At 33.0% G+C, this 26,269-nt stretch overlaps 4 protein-coding genes across 5 annotated transcripts; 2 read left to right on the forward strand and 2 right to left on the reverse strand.

Annotated features, from left to right (window-relative positions):
* Window positions 1–849: 849 nt before the first annotated feature.
* On the forward strand, window positions 850–4,193 carry LOC7481474 (zinc finger CCCH domain-containing protein 66). 2 transcript variants are annotated; one of them, XM_002314060.4, is made up of 2 exons: window positions 850–1,121; window positions 1,615–4,193. In XM_002314060.4, the coding sequence occupies exon 2, from the start codon at window positions 1,658–1,660 to the stop codon at window positions 3,770–3,772; it is 2,115 nt and encodes a 704-aa protein (XP_002314096.4). In that variant the 5' UTR covers window positions 850–1,121; window positions 1,615–1,657; the 3' UTR covers window positions 3,773–4,193. The 2 variants fall into 2 exon arrangements, with proteins under 2 accessions (XP_002314096.4, XP_024464139.2); XM_024608371.2 differs by having other exon boundaries at window positions 1,666–4,193.
* Window positions 4,194–8,069: 3,876 nt separating this feature from the next.
* On the reverse strand, window positions 8,070–9,876 carry LOC7482346 (uncharacterized). The gene is made up of 2 exons (XM_002313341.4): window positions 8,667–9,876; window positions 8,070–8,524 (listed from the first exon to the last, which is right to left on the reverse strand). Exons 1-2 carry the CDS (start codon window positions 9,637–9,639, stop codon window positions 8,166–8,168), a joined length of 1,332 nt encoding a protein of 443 aa, XP_002313377.3. The 5' UTR covers window positions 9,640–9,876; the 3' UTR covers window positions 8,070–8,165.
* Window positions 9,877–17,869: 7,993 nt separating this feature from the next.
* LOC7481473 (selT-like protein) lies at window positions 17,870–19,724 on the forward strand. Its single transcript, XM_002314059.4, has 4 exons — window positions 17,870–18,125; window positions 18,218–18,288; window positions 18,626–18,944; window positions 19,396–19,724. The coding sequence occupies exons 1-4, from the start codon at window positions 17,943–17,945 to the stop codon at window positions 19,498–19,500; spliced, it is 678 nt and encodes a 225-aa protein (XP_002314095.1). The 5' UTR covers window positions 17,870–17,942; the 3' UTR covers window positions 19,501–19,724.
* An 854-nt stretch (window positions 19,725–20,578) lies between these two features.
* Window positions 20,579–24,302, reverse strand: LOC7481472 (internal alternative NAD(P)H-ubiquinone oxidoreductase A2, mitochondrial). Its single transcript, XM_002313340.4, has 9 exons — window positions 23,705–24,302; window positions 23,270–23,483; window positions 23,000–23,160; window positions 22,740–22,805; window positions 22,328–22,491; window positions 21,847–21,961; window positions 21,239–21,418; window positions 20,980–21,150; window positions 20,579–20,900 (listed from the first exon to the last, which is right to left on the reverse strand). The coding sequence occupies exons 1-8, from the start codon at window positions 24,116–24,118 to the stop codon at window positions 20,998–21,000; spliced, it is 1,467 nt and encodes a 488-aa protein (XP_002313376.2). The 5' UTR covers window positions 24,119–24,302; the 3' UTR covers window positions 20,579–20,900; window positions 20,980–20,997.
* Window positions 24,303–26,269: the final 1,967 nt, after the last annotated feature.

Below are 26,269 nucleotides of genomic sequence, written 5' to 3' on the forward strand. Positions count from 1 at the left end.
ATGACCATGTAAGCTTCTAGTGACCATCATATGAGCAACTACAGGGCTCGAACCTAAGACCACAGAAGAAGCAAATCTCTTGATTCCAAGTTCTTATCATTGAGCCACCACCTAAATGGTTATGTTGACTCAAAGTTACATTTTGAAACAGACGACAGAGTTTTCTAGAAAACATCGAAGCGCTTTTTACATGTACCATAGGAGAGCGATTGGATTTTTTTAAAATTTTTATTTTTTAAAAAAAAACTTTAAATGAATATTTTTTTATTTTAATATAATAATATTTAAAAAAATAATAAAATATTATTAAAAAAACAATTTAAAAAATTATTTGTATCACATTGTAAAAAAACCACCGTACGTACGTCGATACCTTCAAGAATTCATTCCTCAGTGGCGCATTTGCCTTACACTTAAAAAAACAATATCCGGCTCAAATTAACAGCTCGTTTTCACCAATACAACTATCTTGTTTTATAACCTTACATCACAGGTAGTGAGTTTAGTATAATTAAGCAACGAATAGGATTAAAAACCATGTCGACGGTGCAGGTACGTCCACGTCATCCAAAAGAGGCCAAAAACGCGTAAAGCGTGACAATCCGGAATCTCGATACGGTCACCTTTGGGTGAAGGCAGTTTCTATCGGGTTCTCAACACGTGGCAACCTAACAATCGATACGGTTAGATATTAAGAACCTCGTGGCCCCTACCCTCCACTCACACATAAAATTTCATCTGCATCTGCATTTGAATTTGAATTTGCATCTGCATCTGCATTTGCATTTGCATCTGCATCTGCATCTGCATTTCATTTTCCTTAGAGGGAAACATAAAAAATAAATGAAAAAAAGTAGAAGTAAAAAAGTATAGGAGGAGCCATAGAAGAAGCAGACGGTGGTTTCAAAGACTCAGACCTTTTGACCTTAACAAAAGCCCCATTAAAAGAGAGAAGCCAAAAGGTCTCTCTTTCCTTCTTTATTGAGGTTTTTTTGGCTTTGTGAAGTTTAATAAAAGGAGAGAGGTTAATTAACTTGAAAAAAAAAACCCAGAACAAAGCAGCTCAGGGTTTAGTTCAGTTCTTACTTTCAAGCTCTCATATTCTTACATTTGAAGCCAAGGTATGTATTTTATCATGTTTGTTAGGATTTGATGATGGGTTTTGTTTGCCTTGGTGGGTTTTGACAATACTAGGTTTGTTAGAAAATGTAGGTAAAGAGTGGGATTCGAGTTGTGGGGGTGTTTAGTTTGATATTTATTGAAATTATGCTAGAAACAATTTTTGAATTGTTTTCTATTATTAGAAACCAGGAAGGAGGGTGTGTTAGATGGTGCTGTTGTTTTTGTTTGGATTTTAACTAATTTCTCTCTGTTTTTTTTTTCCGCTTCTTGAAATTTTTCTTTCATGATTGATACTGTTTTTATTTGATGGCTCAAAAATTTCAGAAATGTTTTTTAATGGATGTTTTGTTTATAATTTGGTGGAATTTATTCCTTACCGAAATTTTCTGTCACTTGTTGTCTCTCTCCCTCTCCTTGTGTGTAATGGAAAACAACCTAAAAACCTGTGCTTGTAAATGTTTTTGAAGGCTTTATTTGTTTACAATTGTGTAGAAAAGAGAGACTTTGTGGAGGCTCTAAAGAGAGAGACTTTTCGATGTGCAGTGGTTCAAAGAGGAAACCAACACATACTGGTTTCAACATGGAGAATGAATTTCAAAAGCAAGATGGGGTTTGCTGTGATTTCTCTCTTTTGCTCGAGTTGTCTGCCTCGAATGATTTGACCGGGTTTAAGAGAGCAATTGAAGTGGAGGGACATGATATTGATGAGCCAGGTTTGTGGTATGGAAGGAGAATTGGCTCGAAAAAGATGGGGTTTGAGGAGAGGACACCCCTCATAATTGCTGCCTTGTACGGAAGCAAAGATGTGTTGAATTATATCTTGGAAACAGGTCATGTAGATGTCAACAGAGGTTATGGTTCTGATGGGGCCACAGCGCTTCACTGTGCTGCTGCCGGTGGCTCTTCTTCTGCACATGAGGTTGTCAGGCTCTTGCTTGATGCCTCTGCTGATCCTAATTCCGTTGATGCCAATGGAAATCACCCTGGTGACTTGATTGCCCCTGTTGTTGAGTCTGGTTCTAATTCAACGAGAAAGACCCTGGAGATCATGTTAAAGGGTGGCAGTAGTGGTGAAGAATCATGTGTTTTGGCTTATCAAATTGTAAACGAGATGGATGGGCTGGAACAGCAAGAAATTTCAACGCCAAGGGTTTCAAAAGATGGGCACGAGAAGAAAGAGTATCCTATTGATCTGACACTTCCTGATATTAAGAATGGGATATATGGGACTGACGAGTTTAGAATGTATACATTTAAGGTCAAGCCTTGCTCAAGGGCTTACTCTCATGACTGGACAGAGTGCCCATTTGTGCACCCTGGAGAGAATGCTAGGCGTCGTGACCCCAGGAAATACCACTATAGCTGTGTTCCATGTCCTGAGTTTCGAAAGGGGTCTTGCAGGCAGGGTGATGCCTGTGAATATGCACATGGTATATTTGAGTGCTGGCTTCATCCTGCCCAGTATAGAACTCGTCTTTGTAAAGATGAGACAGGTTGCGCTAGGAGGGTGTGTTTCTTTGCTCACAAGCCTGAAGAGCTTCGCCCCCTGTATGCCTCTACAGGTTCGGCAGTGCCTTCTCCTAGATCCTACTCAGCAAATTGTTCAAATTTGGACATGAGTTCTATAAGCCCACTTTCCCTTGGTTCTCCATCTGTCTTGATACCATCCACATCAAGCCCACCAACTCCCTCCGGTTCCTCTTCACCTATCGGTGGATGGACAAACCATTCTAATGTGGTGCCCCCTGCATTGCAGCTTCCTGGTAGCAGGTTGAAATCTGCTTTGTGTGCTCGAGATATGGATTTAGACATGGAATTGCTTGGGCTTGAAAGTCACCGTCGAAGGCAGCAGTTTATGGATGAGATTTCTGGTCTGTCATCTCCCTCCAGCTGGAACAATGGTCTGTCCACTGCCTCAGCTTTTGCTGCCTCTGGTGATCGAACTGGGGAGTTGAATAGGCTTGGAGGAGTGAGGCCAACTAACCTTGAAGATATTTTTGGATCCCTTGATCCTTCAATTTTGCCTCAGATGCAGGGACTCTCACTGGATGCTGCAGTAGCTCAATTGCAGCCTCCAACAGGGATGCAGATGCGCCAGAACATCAACCAGCAGCTTCGGTCCAGCTATCCCACCAGCTTCTCATCATCTCCTGTGAGAAGATCACCATCTTTTGGAGTTGATCATTCTGGAGGGGCAGCAGCAGCAGCTTTGAGTTCAAGATCTGCTGCCTTTGCAAAGCGTAGCCAGAGCTTTGTGGAACGAAGTGCTGTGAATCGTCATACTGGGTTTTCTTCACCATCATCTTCAGCAAACGTAATGCCTTCTAACCTTTCTGACTGGGGCTCTCCTGATGGAAAATTAGATTGGGGTATCCAGGGAGAAGAGCTCAATAAGCTCCGGAAGTCCGCTTCTTTTGGTTTTCGAAGCAATGGCAGCAGTTTTGCTACAGCTGGTGCCTCAGTGCCAGCAACTGTTGATGAGCCGGATGTTTCATGGGTACAGTCCCTGGTGAAGGATACTCCTGCAAAATCTGGGCCATTGGGTTTTGAGGAGCAGCAGCAGCAATGTCATCTTAACATTGGAGGTTCAGAGACCCTCCCAGCTTGGGTGGAGCAGCTGTACATGGAGCAGAAGCCATTGGTGGCTTAGAAGCAAATATCAGCCCCAATTTGGCCCATAATTCGTCATTTAACTACTTATTTATTTTGCCATTTTTTGAATTTTTATTAGTTTTGATCACATCTACGAGTAAGAAACTGGAGAAAGGACAAAAGGAAAAAAATAGAAATTAAAACCGAGGAAGAGAACAAAGATATCCGGGCATGACTAAATGTTTCTGCTCATGGATTTCTTATATTCGTAAGAAACAATAGATTCTTTTTCACTCGCATATAGAAGTGGGAAGCATCATCTTGTGCTGGTGGGGGGGGAGTAGAGGCGGTGGCCTCGGGATTTCATTTTATTACCCATGGCCTGATTTCATTTTAGCTCTTGGTGGGTTGTATACATCATATGTACTAAAAACTGTTACAGTAATTACTTAATAAAACATGTATCAGAATTCAATGGATCCTTTATCTTTCTGCTTGTTGTATCCGCCTGCATCTCATCTTGTCTCTGTTCTGATATGTTAATGAGCTCTTCTTATCCTTGATGTGCCATGAATCAACCTCACTGTTCAGTAGACGAGAAGCCTTATTCTCCCAAGTTGTATTGGAGGTCTCTATCTATGGCCCTATTGCAGGAGAAGAAACTAGATGCTGGTAGCCAACGACTCTACATCAAACTAGAGGTTGAAAAGAACGAAAACGGACGTTAAAATCCAGGACTGTATCTACGGATGATGCTAGCTCCCAGTAGTGATGCCATTTCTTTCTTCATTCTTTCATCTTTTGTCAATGTTGTCCCACCTATCACTCTTTTTTGAGTACTGCATTTCACTTTCGGCATGGAAAAGATGGGATTCATTGATTCCATAATTCTCAAGTTGGGGAGATTGTTGAGCACTGATGAAAAGGCAGTCTAGTTATCATTACTCGCTTTGTATCTTCAAAACACTTTTTAAAGTAGTGGTGCACTAGAAGAGAGAAAAAGAAGAGAGGATGCTTTGGTGCTCCAAGCCTACCTCTTCATTTCATATCCTGCTCGCGCAAGAAGCCAAAATCCTACTGCTGCACACTGAAACCTACATCTCCCTCTAGTGACGCTGCCTAAATTGCTCGCCTCATGAGAATAATTTACTTGCTTAACTTATTTTATTGGGATTTGATATATTTTAATTCGAGAGACAAAACATTCTTCCTTGTTTGCTGCTGGGGTAAGGCATGACTTCACCATGCATTGTTTCTCAAGAGAAAAAAAATAAAAATTGCTTGGAATGGACCTAGTCAAGTGGATTTAGCATTGATTGCAATTAAGATATTGCTCGGCTAAAAACTAATAGAACAGGTGAAGACAGAGAGATAAGCTTCGGGGGGTGACAACGTGCATGCAAAGTCTTAAAAAACACATCATTAGCTTGTAATCCAAGTCATCGTTTTGGATTCTTTTGAGTAAAGAAAAAAGAAAAGCCAAATCTCGGAATCTTAATTAGGCAGTAGAAAGCATCAAATTAAATCGGGTAGCAACTGGGCATGCTGTGCCTCTACAACAGTACAGCCTACCTAGGACCGGCGGTCTTCGCACTCTGTCCAAAATTTGATTTATCCCTCAATTATCATCAGATTGTTATTTGGATTCCAGGAAAAAAAAATTAAAAATCTTGGCTGGACCCCACATTATACTGTGCCCACTTTACTCCCATGGTCTAAAATTAATCTATAACATTAAAAAAAGGAATTGAAATCTTCAACCAAATCAATACATGAATATTTTAAGGTGAGATTTACAAAATAAAATAAAATTAAGATGTGAATTTTCATTTATAGTTTCTATTTGATAGGTGTTTCGTCCTATATTACAGGTTAGGTCAAAATTAAATGAGAATGAAATAGCCTAATAAAAATAAAAATAAAAAAAATATAAAATTTAATTACTAGCAGAGCAAACATTGAAGGATGAATTAAAAAAATTAATTTCTAAAAAGAAAAAAACAAATTGACTTGACTCAGCATGCCAAATCTGCAAGATGATCGTGAAACATAGATAACTCTGCACAAAAAAAATTAAATAAAATAATAGAGGTTAACTTTTAAGCAAACTAAATGATGAAACTAAAAAAATCAATTTAAAAAACAAACATAAAAAAAAACATGAGTTAACCCAGGTTAACTCGACTAACCCGATGCCCGAGATTTGAGATAGAGATAACCTTATAAAAAAATAAAAAAAAATCATGAAGCTCAAGGCCCAGTAACCCAACGTCGAATGATAAATTAAAAAAATAAAAAAAAAAGATCTAAAAAAGACTAAAGTTAATCGAGTTAATCCTCAAAATACGTGACTCGGGTTATGAGACCGGGATCACCTTATAGAAGGCAAACATGAAAAAATCACGAAGTAAAATTCATAATCATGAAAAAAAAAATCAAAACAAAGATCAAATTTGGTATAAAAACTAAATGAAAGAAAAATAACAAGGGACTACATTGAAAAAAAAACAAATCAATAAAAGAATAAAAAGCATGAAAATAACAATAAAAAGAATAAGGATCAAATTGAATAGAAAAATTAAATGAAATAAAATGTTTAAAAATAAAATTGAAAAACAAAATAAATAAAAAAAATAAGAATAAAATAAGAATAAAATCCAATATAAAAATAAAATAATTATAAACAAAATTAAAACAAATACAATTTCAGAGGACATACTTACTTTTTACAGGGGTCATGATGAAATTCAATGTAAGGAGAGACAAAAAAAAAGAAAGGAAAAGAAAACAAATTTACTGGAGACCCATCTCTTCAGACACGCATTAACCATTGTGAAGAGAACGAAGTGACACTTCAAACATTATTGTTCGCAGTGGTGTTTGATCGAAGGGAGGTGTAGCACACGCCAATCACCTCTATATTTTATTATATTTATAATTATTAATAAACTAAATTATCCTCATTCAAATTTGCTATAACTAAAAAAAAATGATGAAAATACTAGAATGCCCTTGAATGCTAGTTTTAATTTTTTTTACTTTAAATAATAACATAGTTATTTCACAGTGCAACCTAATGATAAAGGACCGAAAAGCCCTTGAATCTAATTTTATTTTTTTTGCTTTTTAAAAATATTTAAATCATTTTACTATTCATCTAAAATATAAAAGACCGTTTTGTCCATGTTTAATATTATAATGGCATATAGATTCTATGAAAAGAAAAACTGTTTTGCTTCCATTAACTAGTTAAATGACTCTGTTTGATAATTGACAAAACACTCATTTAATTGCTACAATTTACAATAACATATGTCTTGATGCATAGTTAAATATTGAGTTCTATTAGTATTTTTTTTAATTAAACACTAGTATTATATTTTAAAATTATTTTAATTATAATAATTGAAGAAATGACTTAATAGATGGAAAAACAGTTAAAAAACAGTTAATATTGAGCTCTATTAGTATTTTCTTTCTAATTTTTATTACAGAAATCATTTATTGAAATTAAAAAAAAAACTTTGAGATTTTGTCGAGAGTATTGAACAAATTAATTTAGTATCGAGATCCAATTAACACTTGCTTGGAATACGAGGACAATATTTATCATTAACCCATAAAAGTTCTCTCCTTCCAAGGACTCACATCATTCTAAAATAAAATAAAATAAAATAAAATGAATAACAAATATTAATGAATAATTTTGTATACCAATTAAAATAAACATTTCATATCACTAACACTTTAAAATATGAAACTATAATTTCATACCAATTAAAACTAAAAAATGAGTATTTTATAATGTTTAAACTGAAATTTGTGACAAAAACAACATGCTATGGTTTAAATGTTTTTCCTAAAGTGTATCAAAAGTGAGGGTTAATTGAGTAACGTTTGATACTTGAGGGATCTAAATAAGAAAATGCTTAGTCCGGTGACCTAATATTCAAAATTGGATGATTGTTGGGGACAATTTGTCCGTTGTCCTTAATTTGCAGGAACATGATGCTTTACGCTCGGCTGGCTGCCCACACGAGCTAAAGGGCATTTTGATATTTTAGTTTAGACTGTTTTTTAATGTAATTTTTATTTAAAAATATATTAAAATAATATATTTTTTTATTTTTTAAAATTTATTTTTGATATCAATACAAAATAATAATTAAAAACCCTAAAAAAATTTAATTTGAAAGATAAAAAAATTCAAATTTTAAAACATAAAAAAATTGTTCAAACAAAGACCAGCAGACAAAAAGAAAAAAAGACAACTCTTTTCCTGTAACAAATTATTTACTAGTATCAAAGTAGTCCAACATCTTTGGGGAGTTTGAATTTAAATTCTGCTGCTGAGAGACTCGAAAGGTAGAGATTAGATTCTGAGTTTCTTGTGATAATATAATTTACAAAAAGTATAATCTTACTAGTTGAATTTTTTTTCATGGCAAGAGTCAAGCAAGTTGATCTACAAGCTCCTTTAACAACTGATCCAAGATTTGCAACCCAAAATCTGCACTGATTTCTTCAAAATCTTCTTCGAATTTACACATATTTTTGTATGCATTCAAATTTGTCTCGACCACTTGAGTTTCTGTCAGCTTGCAAACTTCATCCCACATGTTTAAGTAGTCATGATTATGGCAAACTTTCTTCCTTGACCCTGGACAAGGTTCTTCAGTTTTATTGGAATTTCGGTTGTCGAAGATCAAGTTACCATCGCTGCGTTGTGACAAGTGTTTGTGATTTTGATTCTCAAGTTGGGGGGATAATTTCCTCCTCGAATTAGACTCCCCTGACTTTGTATCTTCCTCTGTTACATAAACAAAAAGAAGCAACATTTTTAGAACACAATACACACAACTCTTGATATGAAAAGAAGAAAGGAAAATGAAACCAGCTACTAATAGTGCCTAAAGGTGTTAAAATTTGAGCTGAACTGAGGAGAATGACACCTGATTTAGTAACGTCTGGATCAACGATGAATTGATCAAAATCAAGAACAGAAACAGGGCTGGAATCCTGTGAGCTGAACTCTGCTTCCTCATTTTTGAATGCACGTCCTTTTGTTTTCTTGTTTCTCCTCCTTAATTCTGCTCCAATGCCAGAGACTTCCTTATGATACAACCATTTATTTTCTAAGGAAACTATTTCACTGCCCTTTAGACTCATGTGAGCGGGTGAATCCTCAATTTTGCCACCATTGCCAACTTCTTGAGCAGGCTTATGATCTTCTAATAGTCTGTTACTCAACTCTGACTCCTTTAAAACTTTCAAAACCATCTTGTTGATTTTCTCTTCACTTTCTCTCTTCTCCGATTCCACTGCTTTCTCTCTTCTGTTTTCCTTCCTTTTACATTTTTCTCTTCTTTTCTCCTTCAATTCTCCAGAACCCACTTCACATTTCCTCTCTTTAGATCTAACTTTCTTGCTTTCACTTCCAATATTCTCAAAGCTAAGAACAAAGTATTCCTTATTTTCTACCTCAAGAAAAGTTGGCATCTCCCGAAACGACAATGTACTGTTAACCCTTCTATGCTGCCCTTGCATTTGATCGCTTTCACCTCTAAACTCCACAGAATTCATCGACCGACTTCTTGATATCGAGTTAGCACTGATTCTCATATCAACTGAACTAGTTTCTGGGAAAGACTCCAATCCCATTAGCCTAGCCACAACACCAGGAGTAGCGGCAGTGGTCTCAAGTTTCTCATTTGACTTGATGAGTTCTTGGTGTCTACCATCACAAAGTATTGAACTTGTTTCAGTGATTTGGTCAGATGGGTGTGTAGGGAGGCTGCGAGAGCACAGAATTCGACGTAGAAGACCTGTAAGGCAACTAGCAGTGGCACTTTTTGAAGTGCACATATTTGGATCAAAAGAAGAAGTGGAGGAAGATGAGATAGAAGGAGACGGTAACAGTTTCATCTTCCCCCGAAAAAAGGTAGTAGTTAAAATCAAGAAACCAAGTATATTTTGAAGTAGTGTTTAAGAGTGAGAGTTGGTTATGGGGTTTGTGGGATTTCAACTTTGCCAAAAGGAAAACTGGAGTTTAACAAAGAAAAAGGGAGGAGTTGAAAAGAAAAGGAGAGGTTTGAATATATTTCTTTTTTAGATAGAGAAAAGAAAGAAACATGGAAACGAAGAGAAGGAAAGCAGGGACAGGGACAGGGCCAGGGACAGGGACAGGAGGCGGGCTTTAGATTTGAACGTGAACAATTTGGGGTCTTTTGTAATTCTAAAACGGTTAAATAAAATTTGAAAAAATAACATAAATTAAAAAAATATTTAAAAAACAACCAAATTTAAACACTATCACAGTGGTAATAGCAATTAAAAACTACCGCTATTGTATATAACCTATCTCTATTGAGAATAACAATTATTTTAAAAGTTATTTTTTATTTAAATTAATTAATAATTATAAAAATCAATCTAATTTTTTTTATGAAGATTCAAAAGTTATAAATGAGATTCAGGATCTAATGACTAAAAACTAATAGGTCATCATGAACACATTAAAGCTTTATTTTTGATATATTCAATACAGTTAGAAAAATCTTGACGAGATAATTATAAATACACTTTAAAAGACCATCAAACATAATCATATTTTATTAGGAGTTTTTTTCATTTTAATCACTCCCTTGTTTAATAATCATACAATGTTTAATTAAAATCATCTCGTTGAAATTTTTTTAATAATATCAAAAATATGTCCTCTATTACCAATTTTTTCTTTTAATTTTTTCCTTTGATTTCTCTTTTCTATCATATTACCTTTTTTTTTTTAATCATTAAATCTTGAATTTTATATTTGAACCATTAAATTTTCATGAAATTTTGAATTATTTGTTATTCAATCAAAATTCTTTCCAAAAAAAATGTCATTTTTCAAAAAAATATGCAATAGTTGATGGATGGAGAATTGATTCAGAAACACTCAGAAATTATGTTTCCACGCGCATTGACAAGTCAATTTGTTCATTTTGTTGGCTTTCGCTGCTGTTGCAGGTACTTGGTCTGTATCAGTACAACTACAGGGTAATAATACATACTACTACCACTTCGCATCTGATTGGTAACAATAACCAACTGACAGGTTTCAGTACGTGTTTTGTAAGACTACATATGTATTCTTACAAAAACAAAAAAAAATGTTTTTAATATAAAATAAACTAAATTTATTTTAACAAAAAAGTTAAAAGTCATGGGAGACTTTGTGTTTGGAAGGTAAACCTTAAATCTTTCTATCAACTCTATCTGGCCTGGCTTCGAAGTGTTTGATCGCTTCTTTTTTTTCTTCCTGTAGTTGATAACATACGTTAGTATTTTAATGCATATAAATTAGATAGATAAAAACAATCGCAACAAAAATTAATATATTTGATATTACGGTAGCTTTTATAGTTATGATTTGAAAAAAATTATTTTTAGTTAAGGTTGGTTGATATTTATATATGTTTGGTTAAAACTGTGGTTAAATTTGAGGTTGAACAAAAAATAATTTAATGTATTTGATTAAAAAATTATTTTTCAAATTGAGGTTATAAAACAACTAATATATATATATATATATATATATATATATATATATATATATATATATATATATTGATGGTTTTTAATTTAACTATTGTACATTTAACTATTGTTATTACATCATGAAATAAATAATACTCTATATAAAATATTTTTTATTGTTCAATTACACTATCTACAATTCCATCACGTATGATATGCATCCGACAAGAACTACAATTTTCTTGGTTTTTTAAGCGCGCAACAACATCAGGTAAAACATAATTAAGAACAAAATTGGGATTGCGATCAAATTCTGCAAATGTTATGTCATCAATAAAACACAATTAAAAATAAAAAATAATTTTTTTTACTGAGTCGAACCCGGTTCAATGCATTAGGTTTTGGACCGGACCCGGTCCGGCCGAAATAATGAAAACATGCACCACTGTTCACGTGAACAATGAAGCTCTCCACACTGAAAGCAGCATTGTGCTGCTTTTAATGAACCTATATTTTCAACGCAGAAATTGCTAGGATCCATGCACAATGAATTAAGTTTTCGGCCGTTACTAAACACATGCATATGAATTTTTATAGAGTTATATTTTTATCTAGACACGAAGTAGATATAAGACTATAAACACATGCATATGAATTTTTTTAATTATCAAAATACACGACATTCTTAGAAATCTAGAGACATAATAAAAATATTCAAAATAAAGATTAATCAAGAAAAAGAGGTATGGCTGTTATTCAAATTTAGCTTTTATTCAAACTATACTTTAATCTATAACAAAATTTAATGTATTGATACAAAGTGTTGTCAGATATAGATTTGAAATTAATATAAAATTCTAAAACACTCTTCCTGGTGAAATATTTTTTTTCATTTCTTTGAAAAATAATAACTAATAAAATTCTATAACTGTTAATCATTTCGTGAGGAGGAAAATATAATTGACATGACATTTGAAAAATTATTTAGTTAGTTAATACACTAGCTTGCATTTTTTGTTATGGGTTAGATTCAATGTTTTTGAAATAAAAAAAAATATCCTATTTGTTAAAAAAAAATCAGTATTGTTATTATAATGATTCAAACTTGAAAACTCATGAATTGACTATTTACTTAGTATGAGTTTTAAATTAAATTGTATGGAAATTGCTCCAATATAATCCTATTGGGCATGTTCAAAGAAAAAAATCAATGATAAAAAGGAGATAGGTCAGGTTAACTCTGATCAACTCATAAAATTCATGACCTGAATTATGAACTCTATTGAATTGAATTATTTTTCTTTATTATATAATAAAAAAAAAATACAAAACATGATATGCTATCAATTCAATACTAAATCAATTCAATACTAAATGAGAAAATTATATAAAAAAAATTCATATTAAATGATGGAATTAAAATGAAAAACCAAAAGATCCAATAAAAAATAAAATTATTAAAAAATAAAATTAAATAAAAACTTCATATTTAAAAGATAAAATTAAATAAAAACTTCATATTTAAAAGATAAAATTAAAATAATAATAATAAAAAAACTTAAATATCTGTTTTAATAAAGCCCAAACATATGGGCTTGGATATATCACCCGCCTATTTTTTTATTTAAAAAAAAAACATATACAGACGATGAGTTGTTTGTTAGGATGAAAAGATTCTATAGCTGCTAGCAAAAATCAAACCCCTCATCTAACTCAGCCTAAACATACGTAGTAATGTTATTTTTGTGTTTTAAAAATATTTTTAAAAAAATTAATTTTTTAATTTTTATTTTTAGATTATTTTGACATGTTAATTTTAAAATAAAAAAATATATTAAAAATATATTTTTAAGTAAAATATATTTTTAAAACAATAACATTTCCAAAATAAACCTATTACAATGGATATAAATTCAATTATAATTATAAGGGAGCCACATTTCTTTCCTCTTTATTTCTGTCACATCACGTTTAGTTCCTTGTCACCTTCCAATGTCTCATTCTTCATCCTTATCTTAGCCACGTGTCAAAATCTTCAAGCTTCGGTCACTTCTCTCATTGCTTCACATGTCAAATACTCTCTCCACTCAATAAATTTCAATAAAATTTCTATAGATAAATTGGTGTAAAATATCATTAAAAAAATGAAGTTGATTCTGGGACTTTTAATTTTAAAAATAATAATAACCAAAAAAATATATTTTCTATAGCAACTTCTTTCCTTTCTAATCTTTCGTAAAATTACTTTTTTCCACTATATCAAACACGTAACAAATATACTAAATAGAAAAGGAGTTTTACGAGTGTTTTCACTATAGTTCTAAATACATTTCATCATGAACTATAACAATAAAATTATTAATTTATCTCTCATTCAAGTAGTAAATGGCCTTCCATATAAGGATATTAGGATCGTTTTGTTTTACTTGAACATTAAAAATACTAAAATGCTATTAAAGATAAAAAAAAATTACATGCCTTTGATCCAAGACGAGTGCTAATTTTTTATATTTTAGATTGTAGTTAAATTGCTAAAAAATCTTTTAAGCTAAAACAATCAAAGCTTTTGAATAAGGGATATATGTGTATTTTCACATTGGTTATTTTATTATTTATTTGTTTTATCAAGAGCATTATTGTATTTTACCATAATAAAACAATATTAGAATTCAAAAAAACATGGCGCGTGGAAAATATTTACACACTTTAGGCATCATAGATTCACAACACATCCTTGTAGTTAAACCTGACCATTCATTATGTAATTAAATACGTTGTCGTGTCTTCTTTTAGCTAATAGGGCATGTATCATCAACGAGTGAGTGATTTGTCGCCGATGAATATTTCTTATTTTTTTCTTATTCTTTTCTTTCTCCTACCACAAAAATTATTGATTGGTCTTCTTTGTTTTTTGGTATTTGTGATTTGGTTATTATTATTTTTTTTTAATTTTTTTCATTGACTTTTTAATAAGAGTTATCTTCCTTTCAATTTAGTCATTCAATTCCATTTTGTAATATACTATACTTTTCAATTTGACCCTTATTCTTTTGATTTTTTTACTCGACCCTTTGATACAAGTTTTTTTTTTAATTTTACCCTTCAATCCAAGTTTATTTTATATTATTGTTTTCAATTTGATCCTTTATTTTTTTTTGTCGGAGTTATTTTTATCTTCAATTTAACCTTCCATGCAAAACTTTGTGTCATTTTTTCTTTTAATTTCCTTTTCTCATCTTTTAGCCCTTTGTATAGGTGTTATTTCTTTTCGACTTAGTATTTCAATTTTTCACATGTTTTTTGTATTTGGTTCTTATTTTTTTCTTTATGTCTTTTATAAAAGTTTTGTTGGTTTTTAACCTCGTATTTTAAACCAAGTTTATGTTTGTGTTATATTTTTTAATTTTCCCTATCTTTTTTTAGTTGTTTTTTTTTTCAATTTAACCCTTTTATTGAAAAAATTTAGTTGCTCTCTAATTTATTTTTTATTTTGATTTTCACCCTTATTATTTTAATTATCATTTTGTGCAATTATTTTTTTTCTCGTTATATTCTTCAGTGTTTGTTAACTCAATCCAATTTTTTACTATATTTTTTTATCCAATTCCATGCCCTTATTGTTTTTTTTTTTAAATATCATGTTTTTTTTTATAAATTGTTTGGTTAATATCATTTTTTTATTGTTTCATTAAAATAAAATTAACTTATTAATTCAGTGTTATAACTTAAATCACTAATTATTTTTATTTTTTTGAAAACATGTTTACTTCAACTAAATATTATCATTATTAAAAAAAAAATTACATATTCGTAGCGTGGGCCGTGCCTAGTCCTTACTAGAATTGCACTCGAACCGAGTAAAAAAAATTACTTGGTTAATGCGCGTGATGAATGAAAAAGTGTCCGTATAAGCGCGTTCAGGTCTCTCTTGTCTTGTGGTAGCGAAAAAAAGAGAGAGGCTTTGAGTTATATGGTATTATACTATTACTCTGTACGTGCGCCATGTCTGCGTAAGAGAGAGACGGATAAGATTGAATTATGAAAGACATTGTCTGGTTGCTATGTCCAGGAAGCCAGGGAACGCACCCAGAGGGAATTCCTTTTGGGTATTGCAGCCTTCCTTCATCAGTCAAAACTCATTAAAGGAAACAGAGAGAGAAAGGGTCCTGCAAGCCTCCCTGCCGACCATCTCTGCCCTCTGTTTCCATCCACCTTTTGGTTTACAATTCAAAGCAATCAATCGTCGCTGTACACTCACCTCACCTGTGTATACTATACTTTATCGATAACATGAGAAATCATTGAATTTGTAATTTGTAATGTAAGATTACTCGTAATTATTGATGTCGGTAGCTGGGCACCACCTCGAAAATTGCCTGCAACATCCGCACAAAATGTTAGAGGGTGCCTGGCATGGCATGTCCCTGTTTTTGTTTCCTGTTGTTGCTGCAAGGAAAAGGGAATGATGAGGGTGACAGGCTTATGAGATTATGTTACGCATCATGTGATTAAGATCTGATCTGAGGTTGTTAGAAATAAAATGACCTAATAACACAATAATCCTGCTAAACTCCACTGCTTTTACCATTACAGATCTCAAAAATAGCTCAGTCAGGCAAGCTGATAGGCATCCATGCATGCGTCCTTCACATGAGAAAAACCCATCTCCCATTCCCACCTTTAAAATTTGAAATTCATCAGCCAAATTGATGTGGGCACTTCCATGTTTCTTAGAGCACAGGTAAGCAAAAATTAAAACGTTAAGCTGTGATAATGAAGATATTAATGAAGAAGGATATAGTCCTTTTCCCACGAAAGAAGAAGAGGAAGACAGAGAGATACTTGATTTGAAATTATTTGGGCCTATTCATCTAGAAATTTCAAATCTCAGCCTCGAGATGTCTTGTGTGTATATCGCTACGGGAGACCTGGATTTTCATGAGCCCGACTTTCAAGTTTTTCAATGGGCCTCAGGCCTGCAAAACCGAGTAAAATTTTGGGATAACTGCGGTGTTCCTATAAAAGCTTTTTACCCCTTTTTTTTTTTTCCAATTGAGTAGAGGAATATTAATTTATTCATCTTGGTATACCAATTGTTTTCATTGCAGCAAGGAAGTACACACACACACACACACACACACATCATCATTTTATTTATTTTTTGTTTTCTGATGATGTGGGAGTTGACTTTGAAGCCTAACTTAAAATTTGAGGCTTATTTGAGAAAAACTGGCCCTGCAAAATAATATAATATTTATATATAAAAATATTAAAACAAATTTATTTATTTGGTTAAAACAGGAAAAAAAATTATTTTAAGATAAATGCATCTATTTGAAATCATGTGATATTAATTAATTTGGTTAGAACAATAAATTTTTCAACTACATGATAGTTTATTTTTCAATCAAAAATATTTTTTTTATCTCGATTAAATGTCATATATTTGATTGGAACAAAGAAACGAACTTAAGTGACTGTAAAGTTCAATAAATTAAAAATTAAAAAAGAAAACAATCATTTCGATTGAGTTTTATATTTTTAACTAAATAACTAGATCTATCTTACTTTTAAAAATATCATTATTTATTTAATACAATAATATTTTCCTCCAAAATTACTAAGAATTAAAGTCTAAAATTTGAATTTAGTGGGTTAAAGTGTTAACAAAATATTGAAAAAACTAAGAAAAAAATGTGGTAAATGATAATACAAACAAAAATAAAATACATGTATAAGAGTTTGTTTGGTTATGCGGTTAGACATGCTTTTGCCAAAATTATTTTTTTTTGTTTTAAATTCATTTTTTTGTGTTTATGAACAGATTTAATGTACTAATGTCATAAATTAATTTTTTTTAAAAATAATAAAATATTATTTAATTGTATTTTCAAGTACAAAATATTTTAAAAAATAATTATTACATCACTATTAAACACCACTTTTATTGAGAAAAGTAAAAAATAAATGGAACAAGAATGCATGCAAAGTATCCATCTGGATTAAAGACAATGAAACAAGAATTTTGGTGCACCATAATTTCAAAAGAAATTTAATGGTGCTTGAAATAAATAGGAATTTTTGATACTTGGATTCTTAGATGTCATTTTAAAATGCGATTGTTGGGAATGCAATTGCTGAGAATATGATATTTGTATTTTTTTAATAAAATTAAATAATATATCTTTATTATATGTGATTTATGCATGGAATCCATAAAGAATTTAAACAATTCTACTAATATACTCTTACAACATAAAGTTTATAAGATCCAATCATCCATTAATAAATCTAACTTTATAAAAAATTAAAATTACTTGGTATGATAATAATCTACCAACAAATTACATAATATATATATATAAACCTTGGTTTTTTTTTTTTTATATCATGTTAAAATACTTTATAGCTACAAGAACATTAAAAAGAGAGAGAGAGAGAGAGAGCTGTCATAACTAACAGAAGTATATGAAAAATAAAATATACGACGATAAAAACTAAAAATATATATTTTTTTCCACACTGAAAAAAAGACGGGACAAAGATCCACCATTGGATCAACTAAAAGGAGATCCAATGGCTGAAAAGGCACTTCCGCATCAGCGAACGTGCGTTTTCTAGTCGTTCCAAACTCTCTTCTTGGCTCTTGCTTACTTTTCAAACGCGCACACAGAGTCACAGACTCTTCCCTCTGACAGCAAATTGCTATGGATCGAGCACAGATTTTGCTGGTAGGATTACCTCTATTTCTCTTATGCACTGACCTTATCCACCTCTTCACTCCCCCACCTCCTAAACCCCCTCCCCATCACCACCACCACCCTCACCCCCACCACCATCACAAACAACCACCAGTGGGTGCCCATGAAACCCTAGGATCTCCAACGCAGGTGAAGTATCACGTTAACGTTTTTATCCTTAGTTAACTCTCAAAATAATTAAAATACTGATTAATTTTCCGAGGTGTGTGTCTCTATTGCAGAAGCCAGTTGTTGGAGGGATTGGTCTTGGCAGCACTGTCAGAATTGACTTTTGCGCTTCCTGCTCTTACAGGTATCTTTGATTCCTTGATTCCCCCTCGTAGTCTAAAATTCTTACGGGTTTTTTTTAATGTTTACGTGATTACAAAATCCCATTTGTAATTTGATCAATTGATAAAGTAATATGACCAGCTGAATGGGTTTTTCCCTGTCACGTGAGAATCTGAAAAGAACCCTTGATTTTCATGGTTTTTGTTAGTGGTTATTGGTGATTCATGTCGAAATTTGGTGAACTCTGCATATGCTCTTGTAATCTCATTAGGTGTAATTTAGGTTTGGGTTTTGATGGGATTGATTTGGTTTGAGCTGCTATTGATGCTCGGATTACTATTCTGTGTTGCTCTCTGCAGAGGGAATGCGGTAACAATGAAAAAGATGTTGGAAACGCAGTTTCCAGGAATTGATGTTGTACTTGTAAATTATCCCCCATCCCTGCCGAAGCGGGTGGCAGCCAAATTAGTACCGGTTTTTCAAATAGGAGTAATGGGAATTGTGTTGGGTGGTGAACAGATTTTTCCGATGCTGGGACTCATGACTCCACCTCCTTGGTATTATTCTCTACGTGCCAATAAATTTGGGACCATTGCATCCACTTGGCTTCTAGGCAATGCATTGCGGTCCTTCCTGCAATCCTCTGGGGCGTTTGAAGTTTATTGCAATGATGAATTGGTTAGTGGCCTATCACTTGAGCATGAATTGAATTTTTGTTGGCTCAAATGCATTTATTTTTTGCCAGTGGAGTATCTGAAAGGATCTGCTAGTTCATTTTGAGGATCTGGTAATGTAAGAGAGATTGTATGCACTGGCTACTCTTCTCACTAATAGGATCGTGTGTGCTCTGCTAATCAATGTTTACAATTGAAACATGGGTTGGATGGTCTAGACTCTATACCATGTAACCAGATACATTTATAACCAAGTAGATCCCATTAATTTCCCAGAGCCACCGATGCCAGTTGGAGTCGGTATTTAAATTTACAGTTGTGCTGAGCATTTGAGAATCTTTGTTCAACTGTTTTATTTAGTTGCTTGATAAATTTGAACCTTGATTTCAATTTTGTTAAGAGAAATAGATTTAAGTTCCCCTTCTTAATCTTATTTTCTCTCTTGTGAATTGCAGGTTTTCTCCAAATTGAGGGAGGAGAGATTTCCAGGAGAGATTGAACTAAAAGATCTTGTTGGCAGAAGGTTGGCTAATTCTGGCATTTCTGATATGCTGCCCTAGTTCTCTGCCACCTGTGTGGGGGGGCTGAATTTGAAACAAGTGGTTATGGTGGCTGTACGCCTGATGGTATACTGTTTGGAAGGCAGGCTATGATGCATGCAAATATGAACTGTATCTATCTTTCAAAGAATATAAACCATGTTAATGCCTTGAATTGCTATTGGCAGGCAAATCAGCTAACCCGGTTATGTTACTTTCAAAATGCATGAAACTAAAATTGAGAAGTTGAGGGTATTTTCCTTTTCTAGTAGAAAATTAAAAAACATGCTCATGGATTTTTTCATAAAAGTAAAAAACTTAAATGTATTAAGATTATAACTATTTTTTTTATTAGAAAATCAAAAATTTATTTTATAATAGTTTGTGATGATTTAATTGTAAAGTATTAACTTATTTTATTCAAATTAAAAATTATTGTAAAAAGTTATGTTGTTAATATTAAAAAGGTGTTTTTAAAAGGTTTAAAATAAGAAAATCATGACAATAATTAAATATGAAAATATAAAAAATTTAATTTTTTTCTTAGTGTTTGTATATATAAAGAATTTTATATTGTTGAAGATATATTTTTATTGAGAAAATAGTGGAAAAATTACTTAGAAAAATGATAGAGAATATCGAAAAATATGTTTTTTAAATTTATAAAAATTGAAAAACCAAATTTTCAGTTTTCTAGATCTAGATGAAAAAAAAAAATACTGCATTTAAATTAAAAATTCCAGTTTTCTAGAAAAATAGAGAGCATTGCTCGTGCTTACTTTGTTTTTCTCCAAACAGCAAGAACATGGTTTCAGGTAGAGCATGCTGTAGTAGGCTATTTGTAACAAGCTTGATTCTTTTTTCCTCTTCTCTTTGATATTCTGGAGCCAATTTGTAGCTTAAAAAAAAAAAACTCACTGGCATGATGCTGGTGGACAGGCCACCACCAAATTTTGACAGACGTCTCAGAATTACACTTCTTCTAGACCTACAGTCAGAGCAGCATGACATTTCTCGGAGTTCCGGGATTCGTTTGCATATTCTATCAAATGCAGGAAATTACCCTGCAAAGGTCTGCTATCTACTTGTAGAGAGCAAGTTAATTTCATTCATCTTTTATTGGAACAAAGTCAAATTCTTTAAAGCTGTGAAATGAATGTACAAAAAACACTTCAACATATCCTTATAAAAAACCTATACAAATCCGATCCGGAGAGAGCAGCCCTCAAAGTTACTAGCAGATTCAGGGAGAAGGAATCAAATATGAGGCTACTACGAGGATAAGAAAAAATCTGACGTGAACACATTTTATGCTGTGAGGCCTGACCATGGTATCCTTGAATTATTCAATCCCTTCCTTCCAAATGAATGGAGGTTTCTCAAGAACCTGAAAAACTGCAGTCTGATGGCATGCCTGCAACCTGGCATCCAACCTTCAGGATGTGAAAAAAAAAATTGATATAAAAATAATGCATAAAAACAAGCTCCAGAGATTAAAACCTGTGCCTCTCTTCAGCGCTATATTCTGCTTATATCACGGCCAAAGACAAATGTTGTAGCCCAGTTAATAGCCACATAGAACCTATTCCTCCAGCTTATAACACGTGTCAGATATGCAGAACGCCATATAAACCAACTCGCAAATCCTTTCAGAGCTAATCCTTTTGCCTCCTGCAGAAAACATCCCACAAGTGAGTCAACCGACTCCATCTTATAATAGCTCAACCAAGGCGGCTTGAAAGTGAATGAATGCTCTCACTTTGCTCTGTCTAAGATCCACAAGCGCCTTGTAGCGACCGATAGTTGCCATGCTTCCCAGATGCCTGTAAACAAATGGATCCCCTAATTCTACTTCTTCACCACTGGTTCTGCGCCCTCCACCATCTTTACCAATTTTATTCAATAGTTTTGCAAGATATTTTCCTTGACGCTCTGCCACCTGTTGAAGAAAACTCAACAGAGAAACATATCAAAGAAACAGAATCAATTTTTCATAAATGAAGAAACACCAGCAAGGAGTCAGGAGAAGACTTGATAACACACACAATTGCACAAATGATTATGAAAAGAAAGCTGACACCTGGAAGCATACAAATAGCTTAGTTACAGAGATCTAATTAATTTACTTCCTGCAATCATACAAGACCTATTTCTTGTCGAGAGGGGAGGCTTCAGAAATGAAGAGGGACAGATTTGAAAACTCAAATAATCTCCTTATTGAGCTAAATTGACGGGAAGTCTTTTAAAATTTTCCTACTTATTCTGCGAATTTATTATAATACCCGCATTAGTAAATTTTAGCTTGAAATTCTTGACTTGGGAGCCTACACGAAATTAAAGGTAGCTTATGTTGTTCTTAGTTCTCACCTGAGCCAACGCGGGAAGAACTGGTTTGCCAGTACTTTCAAGAAACCCACTGCAGTCACCAATTGCAAACACATCTGGCACTGAAGGAACTCGCAGCCACTCATCAATACCAATCCTGTAAACGTATCAGAAGCATTAGACAAAAGCAAAACCCAGTTAAACATACTTGAAGAATAGAAGGGAAGGGAGACATGTTTGGAACCACATGGGATGTCCAAAAATAATATCAGTGCAGCTGTGCAGCTTTTTGAAAGGAAGACCAAATCAGAAACATAGGGATAAAAATAGAAGGCAAAAGGAGAGCTATGGTTAGAACCACCATATAAATCATCGAACTGTCAACTTGAGGAATCACAATCTTTCCCGTGCACTTCCAGAACAATGATACCAAAAAGTTGGCCTCTTTTACAAAGAGATTATACCAGCTATGCTTCTAAATTTATATCAACCAGAAACTTGTCATAGAGAACGAGTGAGTTACCGTCCACCAGGAGACTTGGAAAGTTCCAGAGATTTTACAAATGATGAGGGGCCAACACCTGTAGACCACACCAACAGACCATATGGAACCTCTGTGCCATCGGTTAGAATTAGCTTCTGCGGTTTCACATCCTTGACAATCCCACGGACAAGATGAACTCCTGACTGCGAAAAACAGGAAAAGAACAATTCCTAAATAATTGGAATGCCAACTGGTTCCAACAGTCAATTATAACACAGATAAAAGAGAAGTTCCAAATCCTTTATAAAAGCTGGAATTGATGCCTTTCATTAACATATAGCTAAGAAAGATCAGCATCATGGGCAATCCTCTCACGTTAAGAGACTAAATGATGCAAATAAGATAGGGCAGCCTACATTTTTTATTTTGCAACAGTCAAAACATTTCTAACCTTTGTCAACTGCTTGGTAGCATAGCGACGGAGGCTATCATCAAAGGAAGACAAGATCTCATTTGCCTGTGAATAAGAAATAATTTGCTTAATCCCATCATAATCTTTGGCGAATCCGAGATGTAAATTAGCAAATGAAAATCCCAATAGCAATAATGAATTATTTTTAATGCACAGTATAAGCACTAATGACTTGAAAATGATAAAAATAAAATTCTACATAAACACAACTAACAGCTTAAAATTCATAACAAGCAGACCTCAATCAAAGTAACATGTATGTAATCTTTCACATGCGAGTATGTTTGACGAACATCTTTCAAGATAAAATCGCTGAGTTCACCACTGAATTCTACTCCCGTGGGACCACCTCCTACAACAACACAATGTAACAATCTGCTCTTCTCTTCTTCTGAGAGACCTGTCCCGGCACCAAAAAAAAAAAAAATTCATATTAAACAAACACACTTGACATATAAATTTATTTCCCAAAAAAATGTTAAAACAAAAACAGAAAAGCAGTTGCATACCAGGCATATCAGACAGCATCAAGTTGAGTAGTAGCTTCCTGCGGATTTCCTGAGCATGGCGAACCTCTCTAAGAAAAATTGCATGCTCTTTCACGCCATGAATTCCAAAGGTCAATGCTTCTGCTCCCAATGCAATTATTAACTTATCATACGAAATTTTAAACCTCCATGGATCCACTGTGTCCAATCCATCCGTAACAGTCTCACAATGCACCTTCAATAAATACAAACCAAATTATGTACCATTTTAAATTGGAAAATCAAGTAACAAGGTACAATTAATTGAATTTACCAGTACTAAAAAGTATGCAAAGAAGTCACTTTGTATACCCTCTCCAAAAACAATAAGCTAAATAACTTTCTCTAAAAAGAAAAGGTAACCCAAAAAGGTCTCTATTTTAGCAAACACAAAAAGTGCAAGTCACACCACATTACCATATGTTTCTCTGTATCAAGGCTAGTACAATTCGCAAGAAAAAAGTAAGACCCAGGTGCTTTCGATATGGCAGGTTGGATCCGACCAATGGGTTCCGCCACGGACCTAAACTCCAAAGTCCCAACACACGTGGAAGCTAACAGAGGGGTGAAAACCATGTGGTTTCTCGGCGACACGCATACGACATCGTACAAATCAGTGTCAATTCCTTTCATTAGCCTACATCCCGCCCAACCCGAGCCCAGCACCACCACTCTGGGCTTCTCGTCCCCCTTGGTAGGTTCCAGGCCGGCATACCTCGTCGGCGTGTCGGTGGTGAAGTGGGAGAGTGAAGTGAAGAGGAAATTTGGGTTTTGTAAGAGAGGTTTGGATTTGGAAGTAGAGAGTTGAATTAGATTTCTAAAGAGAGACATGGATTTGGATTGTTTAGTACTGTTTGATTGCTTTGCTTCAGAGAACAACTGAGTTTGTTTTGGTTCAGGTTTTCTGTGCCCAAAATTCAGGAGATCTGTGTCGGTGTCCGTCTGTTGTAGTTTGACTGGCTGTGCTGAAGAATGATGGAGGCATGCACGTGCTCCGCCACAAACATGTGGATGTGGCTGGTTGGGTGCTTAATTTTATCACAAACTGTGAGAAATTAATTTCACCGAGTCTTTTATTACAGAGCCACTCACCTTTCAATTACAATTTCAATTATAAATATTATAAAATAAATTAAAAGGAGAATATGTTCCATTGTTTTTTTTTTTTAACTGCAGAGCTACTCATATTTACACTATAAATTGCTATGGTATCTCAACATTATAAGATTTAAGTACGATTCCTTAATTTTATATTTTTTTCACAATATAATCCCTTACTTTTGCAATTTTTACATTTTGATCTATGTAATTTTTTATATTTACGTTTCAGTCATAGTCACTTTCATTATGTTGAAACCACCGTTTGAGAACGCGGTGCAAATCGCGTTCCATAAAAATTTAATTTTTTTATATGTTTTGAATTGATTTAATGTGCTGATTTTAAAAATAATTTTTTAAAATTAAAAAAATATTATTTTAATACATTTCGATATAAAAAATACTTTAAAAAACAACCACAAACACACTCTAATATACTTGTAAAAAAAACAAAAAAGAGAAAAGTTTAAGTCAATGATCATAAAAGAATCATACTTGGTGCCACTACGATCTTCTTGGAATAAGAGTTCAATAAAAGTAATCTTTCCTTTAATCATGGCAGAAAAAGTAGAGTGGATCTTATATTTATTGGATTCCGAGTTTTTTTTTTTTTAATAAGTTAGAAGATGTTTGGGATTTAAATGGATTCCTTTGAGTTTTTATGATATTTTTAAGGTGTTTTAAAATTAAAAAAAAAAAAAATTTGACTTTTAGATTCAAATTACTTGAATCCTGTCAAAATTTGTTGCAGCGTGCGACACTTCATCTACCGGGTAAATGACATGTTGTCTCATTTATTTAAAAAAATTATCCTAAGTTTAAAAAGCACCGGCATGGCCTTTTTTCTCTTTCTTTATTTAATTGTTTCATTTTTTATCTATAACAAAATTCTCTTTAAATAAAATTATTATATCTGAAAAATCTTTCGATCATACCATGTTTTCCTATTAAAGTTAAGAGTTTTTATGATTATATTAAAAATAATTATATATGAACCTAATATATAGATTTTTTTAAAACATTGCTAATGAATATTAAGTGAGAATAAATTATCTATTTTTTATTTTTTTATATAGTTTTTTCAAATCAATTATTCTTTTAATTTTTTATACAGCTGCTTAAAAATAAGCGAAACATTATTTTTTGTATTTTTAATTGATTAATAAATTTTTATTTGAGAAATTGTGCTTGCTTTCATCAAAATAAAAAAGAAATGAATGAATAACAAAGTGAAGTTTTGACTAAAGAAACACATTTTTTCTATTGAATTTAAACCATTTAGATTTTTATGATTATTTATTGTTAATAAAAAAAATAATTTTTCTTCAAAATAAAGAAAAATGCATGGATAAAAAAACAAAATGACTATATTTCTTTTCAGAGTTTTTAAACCCGGTCCGGTGGTCGACCCGGCCCAAGGCCCAGGTTTCAGGGTCTCCCGGTCAATTCTGATTTTTTTAAATCAAAACGACGTCGTTTTAGTAAAAACAAAAAAATAAAAGTCAACGGGTTGCAACCGGATTTTTGACCGGGTCTTGCCTGGTCGCTAGGTTAGCCAAGTCACCTCAGGTTTTGACTTCCTCTATTTTTTCTTAAATCTGGCCCGGTTCCACCCCGGGTCGGCTGGGTCCAGGGTTGACCTACAGGGCCGGGCTGAGTTTCAAAATTATGATTTTTTTACTCCAGAATATTTATTTTAATAACTGCAAATTTGAATAAAAATAGGCTTCTTAGAATAGGCTCGTGTCATCGAGCAGAAAAAACTACTTTATAGCTAAAAATCGTTAGATGTTCCTTTATTATGTGCATTTTATCAAATAAATTCATCTACAATAAAATAAATTCACTATTACGAACAATGAAGCTGACCTCATGTCATTTAGT

The sequence above is a fragment of the Populus trichocarpa genome, chromosome 9, assembly GCF_000002775.5.
Source record: "Populus trichocarpa isolate Nisqually-1 chromosome 9, P.trichocarpa_v4.1, whole genome shotgun sequence".
NCBI lineage: Eukaryota > Viridiplantae > Streptophyta > Magnoliopsida > Malpighiales > Salicaceae > Populus > Populus trichocarpa.